Source organism: Salmo trutta, chromosome 21, assembly GCF_901001165.1.
Source record: "Salmo trutta chromosome 21, fSalTru1.1, whole genome shotgun sequence".
NCBI lineage: Eukaryota > Metazoa > Chordata > Actinopteri > Salmoniformes > Salmonidae > Salmo > Salmo trutta.
Window position 1 is genome coordinate 46909916 of NC_042977.1, and position 8725 is coordinate 46918640.

At 41.2% G+C, this 8725-nt stretch overlaps 1 protein-coding gene across 1 annotated transcript; it reads right to left on the reverse strand.

The window, feature by feature from the left end:
* Positions 1–2993: 2993 nt before the first annotated feature.
* On the reverse strand, positions 2994–7727 carry selenoj (selenoprotein J). Its single transcript, XM_029705967.1, has 10 exons — positions 7618–7727; positions 7217–7283; positions 6584–6760; positions 6317–6415; positions 5939–6031; positions 5672–5828; positions 4461–4576; positions 4176–4253; positions 3820–3959; positions 2994–3357 (listed from the first exon to the last, which is right to left on the reverse strand). Exons 2-10 carry the CDS (start codon positions 7281–7283, stop codon positions 3253–3255), a joined length of 1032 nt encoding a protein of 343 aa, XP_029561827.1. The 5' UTR covers positions 7618–7727; the 3' UTR covers positions 2994–3252.
* Between the last annotated feature and the right edge of the window lie 998 nt (positions 7728–8725).

Sequence of the window (8725 nt, forward strand, 5' to 3'; positions counted from 1 at the left end):
AGGTTGAGCCGTCGTTGCTCCTAGATGTTTCCACTTCAGAATAACAGCCCTTACAGTTGACCGGGGGACAGCTCCAGCAGGGCAGAAATTTGACGAAGTGACTCGTTGGAAAGGTGGCATCCTATGACGGTGCCACGTTGAAAGTCACTTAGCTCTTCAGTACAGGACATTCTACTGTCAATGTTTGTCTATGGAGATTGCATGGCTGTGTGCTCGATTTTATACATCTGTCAGCAACGGGTGTGGCTGAAATAGCTGAATCCACTCATTTGAAAGGGGTATCCACATACTTTTGTATATATAGTGTATGTTAACACATATTGTTAAGGATGTGTTGTTACATACAAAGGACATAACATGTAATAAACATTTGAATATTATGCATCACACTGTAGATACCCGAGGGGTATATTACAGAGCAGAGGATCAATGAGTCAGACAGCTCACTTTGACAAACAAACAGAAATAACTTATTCATTTTCTGGTTCATTACAATGCTGAACTTACATATGTGTTTTTGGTTGTAGACCATGCCCATTTCAGACAGTTGATAGGCTAGACAGACTTTTGCAGTGAGGGTGTGTGTGTGTGTGTGAGGGTGTGTGTGTGTGTGTGTGTGTGTGTGTGTGTGGGTGTGTGAGTGTGTGTGTGTGTGTGTGTGTGTGTGTGTGTGTGTGTGTGTGTGTGTGTGTGTGTGTGTGTGTGTGTGTGTGTGGGTGTGTGAGTGTGTGTGTGTGTGTGTGTATGTGTGTGTGTGTGAGGGTGTGTGTGTGTGTGTGTGTGTGTGTGTGTCTTGTGTGTGTGTGTGTGAGGGTGTGTGTGTGTGTGTGTGTGTGTGTGTGTGTTTGTGTGTGTGTGAGGGTGTGTGTGTGTGGGGGGGGGGGGGGGGGGGGGGTGAGGGTGTGTGAGGGTGTGTAGGAATGTGTTATTATCATGGTCAGTGAATGATAGTTTTACTTTATTCCAGTCCACTCTGATGGGGAAGTCTGGCCCTAATTTGGAGGTTGCTCCGTATTTACCTTCATTGTAATATACCCTCCACCTTTTAATGCTCCTCCTTCCCTGTCCTCTGACCAGACTGGTATGATACCCATGAACCTTTATGTACTATCCCCAACCTCAACGTTCCAGCTGTGTGTCCCTGAGTTAAAGCCCTCAGAGCCCAGGACCAATCCCCAGTTATCAAACCTCTCTGGGTTGTCAGGAAGCTGCTGTCTCTCTTCACTGCATTTCACGCTGGTCAGATCTTCCACACTGGTCAGACAGGATGAAATATCGGTAAGCAGTGTTTGGGTCCAGAATCACAGGAGCTGAACAGACAGAACTAGAGATAAGAACTGGTCGTCACATCAGGACTGACCAGGAGAGAGGGAAAACATGTAATTGATTTGAACTTTAATGCTTTTAAACAATATACATATTGATCTATAAAAATAAATGTTTTTACAGCAACATATTTTGTTTGTTAATAGATTATTTAAAGAATATCATGGTACATGTTTGTCTAAATGCGTTTTTTGGTAAGAAAATATAATATAACCTTTATTTAACTTATTTAACTTGCTGGGCCAATTGTTCACGGCCGGTTGTGATACAACCTGGATTCGAACCCGGGGGTCTGTAGTGACGCCTCTAGCACTGAGATGCAGTGCCTTAGACCGCTGTGCCACTCAGGAGCCGAGCTCTGTTGTGTTAAATAGATAAATAAAGGAAATTGTTCATCAACAAGGTAAGTAAAATTACTTGTTGTATTTCACAATCCTGAGACCAGCTGTGGATCTGGCAGTGTGAAATGGGCTCTGAAAGAACAATCAGGAGTCAGTGCTGCTGCGGGGTTGGGTTCAGAACCACAGAGTCAAGAGAGACAGGAGGTAGATCACTGACCTTTTCACTGTGGTCTTGTAGTTCTGCAGGGGGACAAAATTGTAAATTAATACAAAATACTATTCCTTAAAAGCCCCAACTGTCTAAGTCTTAAGGCCTGCTTTAAAAGCCCCAACTGTCTAAGTCTTAAGGCCTGCTTTAAAAGCCCCAACTGTCTAAGTCTTAAGGCCTGCTATAAAAGTCCCAACCGTCTGAGTCTTAAGGCCTGCTTTAAAAGCCCCAACTGTTTGAACAGCCCTGAGTTTGTCAGGAAGGGAGTTTCAACAGTGTGGTGCGTGGGAGGAGCCAGGTCCTGGGGCCATGGAGCAGTTTGACTTGGGTTGAGCATAGGGTGGGTGGAGGTTCATAGGGGGAGAGTAGGTCTGACAGGTAGGCTGGTTCAATTCCATTTAGGGAGTCGTAGACAAGGAGAATTGTTGAACACTGTTTTAGATGAGCTGTAACTTGACCCCAAATACTGCATTTCCATAAATCGATTCTGGAGAAAAATGAATGAATGAATGAAAAAGCTTTTCTGCGTCAGATGTGGTGAGAGAGGGTCTTAGGCGGGAGATCCCATGTTAAATAAAATACATGAAATAACATGAGAACATGGCGTACTCTTTCTGCAGTTCATTGGGTAACTCATATCATTGCAATGGTGTTTTTCTTTTAAATATTTTTTTATTTAACCTTTAACCTTTGGCTGCGTGTGTGTGAGTGTGTGCGTGCGTGCAACCACGTGTGCTCGCAAATTCAATTTGTGTGTATGAGTTCAGAGATTGGAATGGACAGTGTCCAGGAAGGGTGGTTTTGGCAAAAATGTTCTTGTTTAAGAAATTTAGGAATGTTCTGGGAATGTTCTCTAAACATTAGGAAAAAGAACATGGTTTAATCTCAAACAGACTACAGTGTAATCCTGTGGTAAGGAGTTGTGGTCATAGACTGACTGAACAGACTGGGCTTTAGGCCAGTGCATATCTAATGGAGGGAGCATTTTAACCTACATTTCACCTCACGTTAAAACCCACTTTTACCAGACCTTTCTTTAGGCATCTGCATCAACTTCACATTACTCCACGAGCATCTCTCCTAGCCATGGTGGGATATACAAACATCAAGTCACAGAGTAAGTGTTTATAAGGATGGCTTTATTATAGAAATGCCTTCATTGAAAATAACAAGTGGAAACATCTTCATACAACATGCTGTGAGTCAACAGAATCATGAGCATCCAGTTCCAAAACCAACTAGTTTAAGCTGGGACCTTCATTTAATGTTCTGTCAAAGTGCACCAGTCAGTGAAGATAGTGGGAACGGGTGGTCGTAAGGTTACATTACATATGTGGTCATCTAGAATGTGAATATAAATGGTCGGAAGTAGTTGGATTACATTTGGTGATAACGTTCGATCACTTTTTTGCCGTGTTCCAGGAGAGAGTTGTACCGTAGTGTCTTGGTCTTCCATGAGTTAGGGATGCCTTGAAGCCCGATCTGTACGGATAAAAACATTTCATAAAAACATTAGTAATATTATTTTTTGAGTTCATCAACAACAACAAAAAAAACATCTAACCATAATGAAATTTGTATTTAATATGGAGTCCCGAGTTTTTCATCACCATACGTGACTTGAACACCTCTGGGCCCTAGTCGTTCCCAGCCAAGTCATAAACATGGCCAGGAAACTCCTGACCCGAGGACATCAGATTATACAGAAGAGATCCATTACAGGTACGTCCCCGAGTTGACCAGGTAAAACTCTGTTTAATAGTGTCCATAGTTACCTGACCAGGTAAAGCTATGTTTAATAGTGTCTATAGTTACCTGACCAGGTAAAGCTATGTTTAATAGTGTCTATAGTTACCTGACCAGCTAAAGCTGATAAGTAACTATTAGCAAAGTCAGTGGTAAATAAGAAAAAGACTAGTGTAAGTGTTAAGTGTCCATAGTTACCTGAGCCCCTAGACAGGCACCGATGAATGAGCTCCTGCTGCAGGTACATCCTCCGCAGACCATGGTGTCCCTGATAGCCTGATCAAACTCCTTAGCCGTCAGAACTCCATGCAGCGCCGCTTGGAACGAACCAGGCAAACCTAAAGAGATTGAGACCATACAGTAGAATAGAAAACATCAGCCACAATACACAACCCGATCACTTAAACCACTCAAACGCAACTGACAGACTGAGACCAAAGACAAGGTTGAACAACCATAGAAGAATTCTGTTTATATTTCATATTCCCCACATAAAAAAGTAACATCAAACAGGTTCAATTAAAAGTGAATGAGTGTTAGATGACATAGCTGACCACAGCTGTTGGGGAACACACTGGGGATCAGATCCTGGTGAGCTTTGGACAGATTCTCCCTCACCTGGTAAATGTGGCCTAAAACAGAGTAGAATTGAGAAGAAATGTGTTAGATCATTACATATCTATTCTAATACAATTACTTTTTTTTTTTTTCTCTCTTGGTAACTATTCATACAGGATGCATGAATAGTTTAGTAGTGGACGAATGCACACTTTAAGAGAAAAGGACAGATTATTGGGACACAGGCCAGGGTGGGCCTCCCAGTCAAGTGAGTCACATACCAACCACAGCTTTGTCCAGGTCCTGTGGCTGTTTCCTGTTCGGGTCAGTGAGCTGATCAAGCACAGAATCCAGGACCTTCTCATCAGGACCGTTTAGGATGAAATGCTCTAGAATCCTGGAACAGAAAGAAGGAAAAAGACATTTGGGTTTTAAATGAATAACCAGAGTTATTGGGTCTGTAATGTTGTGTTCTGCTCTGTGTATAACCAGAGTTACTGGGTCTGTAATGTTGTGTTCTGCTCAATAAATAACCAGAGTTATTGGGTCTGTAATGTTGTGTTTTGCTCAATAAATAACCAGAGTTACTGGGTCTGTAATGTTGTGTTTTGCTCTGTGTATAACCAGAGTTACTGGGTCTGTAATGTTGTGTTCTGCTCAATAAATAACCAGAGTTATTGGATCTGTAATGTTGTGTTTTGCTCTGTGTATAACCAGAGTTATTGGGTCTGTAATGCTGTGTTTTGCTCTGTGTATAACCAGAGTTATTGGGTCTGTAATGTTGTGTTTTGCTCTGTGTATAACCAGAGTTACTGGGTCTGTAATGTTGTGTTTTACTCTGTGAATAACCAGAGTTACTGGGTCTGTAATGTTGTGTTTTGCTCTGTGTATAACCAGAGTTATTGGGTCTGTAATGCTGTGTTTTGCTCTGTGTATAACCAGAGTTACTGGGTCTGTAATGTTGTGTTTTACTCTGTGAATAACCAGAGTTATTGGATCTGTAATGTTGTGTTTTGCTCTGTGAATAACCAGAGTTATTGGATCTGTAATGTTGTGTTTTGCTCTGTGTATAACCAGAGTTATTGGATCTGTAATGTTGTGTTTTACTCTGTGAATAACCAGAGTTATTGGATCTGTAATGTTGTGTTTTACTCTGTGAATAACCAGAGTTATTGGATCTGTAATGTTGTGTTTTGCAATGTTGAAACGTCAGTCATCTGTTCGCATCCTGTACAATGGATTAAAGTGAACAAAAAAAATGTATCTGTCTTTTTTTGTGGAGTGCTCCAACTCCTTTCTATCTCTACCTAGTCCGTTTGGAAGTTTTTCTTGGTAAGTCCTTCACATGATTTCTGTCATTGTTGTAGAGCACCCCTCCTTTCCTTTATTTACAGAAGTGCGAAGGCCCACCTGAACTCAGAGCTCTTGTGATCACCATGTCATAATACCTGTACATACTGTACAGTATGTTTCCTTTATACAGGAAACTGACCTTGCTGCTGCCAGTGTCTCAGCCACACACGCGTCATTGTTCTGTGTGACTCGGACAGCCTCCTCTACCTTCTCCAGCATGTCAGGCTTCCCAGCATACAACGCCACGATCGGAGCCAGCTTTGCTATCCCATCCGGCTGAAAGTCTGTCTCACATCCTAAAAGAAGACCAGAGAGACATTATGCAAAATTAGAGCTGGTAAGGCTTTATTTTACATATATCACTTATGTATAGTATACACATAATGTTGTTTTTATTAGTGTTTACCTGTTTCTTCCTTGCCTGCGTCCATGTTTTTCATGAAGCTCTTTATACTTCCATGTCGCCATGGTCCCTCAATGGGCAGCTGGGGTCTGGGTCCTTACACGACACAAATGCAACACATTCAGCTTTTTGACAATCATTAACATGCATGGTTAGGGGCCAGTTTCCCCTGACATAGGGGAAGGGGTGAGGTTAGGGTAAAGTAAGAGTTAAGGCTAGGGATCTGCTGGTGAGATATCCACAGCCTAAAAACAAAAAACAAAAAAACAAAACACATGTTGTCATGTTTGTTTTATTTTAGATGCAACTATATTTATCCACTACGTCATCCTGATTGGAGTGTATTCATTCCTTTCAGCCTTCATCATCAGGTTTCCTTACCACTCCTATCCCTGTACGGGTCATTGACAGGGGTGTCATACTCTGACCTGGGCCCAAAGAAGTTATACGTCCTCTTTCTCAGATCATTGACGTTCAGACCTGAACAAATGGGAGAAAGAAAAAAAACAACGAGGTCTGAATCTATGAAGATGCTGTGTAGCTAAAGGAATAGTTTTGAGGTTATATTAATAAGATAACAGTTAGTTAAAAAAGTTGCATATTGTGCCACACTATAAGATAACAGACAACACTGGAACAGTTGACTACCTCCACATTCAGACAGTGATTCCAGCAACACGAAGGCCTGGTCCCCGTAGCAGCTCTGGTTACCCGTGTCACGGCGGTAGAAAGGGTTGGCTGACTTAGGCCTGAACTCAGGTGTAGGGGCCTCATTCAGGAAGCCATCCAGTTTATCCAGGTCGTACACCCAGTGCAGGGGCTGGGCTGGGATGGGATTGACAGTCAGAGTGACCTCATGTCATGAGGGGAAGCTGATGGCCAAAGTAAATGTCTGTTTATTATGTGTATCTTTTATTATCCTTAAAAATTGCTGGGCTAGATGGGATGGTGCAGGGTTTTCAACATTATTTCACAGAGTTAATACACGCTGATGCTGTATACAATGATGGTATTTTATGTTCTAAATCATACAATTAGGTCTAGGCTACTTGTGAGCACTTATCTATGTTTGCCTCTGGGAAGAGACAATGTGATGGGAGATCTATAAACCAAATTCCAACAACATAGAAAATCTGTAAAAAATAAAATAATTAAAAAAACTGCACCCCATTTACAGGCTGAAACTATAGTACCTAGAGTTGGTCAAGAAAAACTCCCTATTTATACAAAAAGTCAAGCTATTTATACAGTAATGCCAACGATTTGTATTACAGTTATTACCTGCTGCGTCGGCTACAGCTGATCCAATGATGGCTCCTAGAGCTCTGTCAGCCAGAGACATGGCCATCTGGGGAAAAACACACGTCAACCTAGGATCAATCCAATCTGGTTTATTCATGTCTATTCGATATATGACGTTGGAATCTATGCCTTTAGGACATTTACTTTAAATCTACTATAGCACTGTGACTAGAATAGTGACAGTGCTATAATAGCCTATCTACCAATAGGCTAAATACGATTCAATGGGGCAGAAATAGATACAGGCAACAGTCTACAGACGATTCAATGGGGGCAGAAACAGATACAGGCTACAATCGATGGATACATTTTGGTTTGCTGAAGACAGGCTACAACACTGATTGTCATAGAATATATATATATATTTTTAAATGTCTTACCGTGGAAAACTTCCTCAGATTGTTCTAGATACAGGGCCTATTTACACCATGCAGCTGTCTGACGTTATAAAACAATAACTTCAGCAGTTCTCTCATTGGACAGACTCAATGAGAATCCACATTTGCGTAAAAGCCGCTCCTCCTTACGCCATGCGTCTCTAGACTTCACATTAAGTGCGCGCATGGCGCATACACTTCCATTGATCTATACAAAATATTAATAGCCCAAATTATAACATCATCACGTGTTTGACTATCTAGATGATTTGTAGATTCATACATTTACGCAGCAGAACGAAGACCCGGTGAAGCGAAAAGGCAACCCGACATACCACCGCCATTGCTCCAGATTCCAGAGTACAATATTCAGTGATTGGTCCTGCTGTGTGAGCTAAACGCTTTCATTGGTCAGCTGTGTGTTGAGGCGGGACTCTAGATATTATAGGAGGCGGGCGAGACATAGGCTGTAGCACCACCAAAAAAGATATATAAATATATATATAAAAATATAAAACATATTAAAAAAATAATAATAATAACCTAGGCTGTTGCCAGATAAGAAAAAATATATAAGTTTCAAATACATTACATTGCAAATTGAAAACCAAGACACACACACACACACACACACACACACACACACACACACACACACACACACACACACACACACACACAGGTGAAAGTAAAGAACTCCATTCAGACAGATTTTATTTTATTATTTCTCTCTCTGAGTCGTTTGTTGCTCTTGCAAATTATTTTACGACTCAAAACTCCTGTTTGTGCATGTTTGTGTATGTGTACAGTAAACTGAGTTAACAAAACATTATGAACACTTGATCTTTCAATTACATAGATAGACTGACCAGGTTAATACAGATTAAATCTATGATCCCTTATTGATGTCACTTGTTATGATTCCCCAACCCAGTCTGTTCCTATACATTTAATAACAATATTCTGGAAATCACATGAAGCTTATTGTTTCTACTTAAAAGCATTTGCAACCCCCAGACACACGTTGTTTGGTGTTAAGGATGAACAAAAATTCAGGAAAAAAGGACCAGACTTGAATGCAACACTTAACTAGTTGCCTTGAACGCAGCCC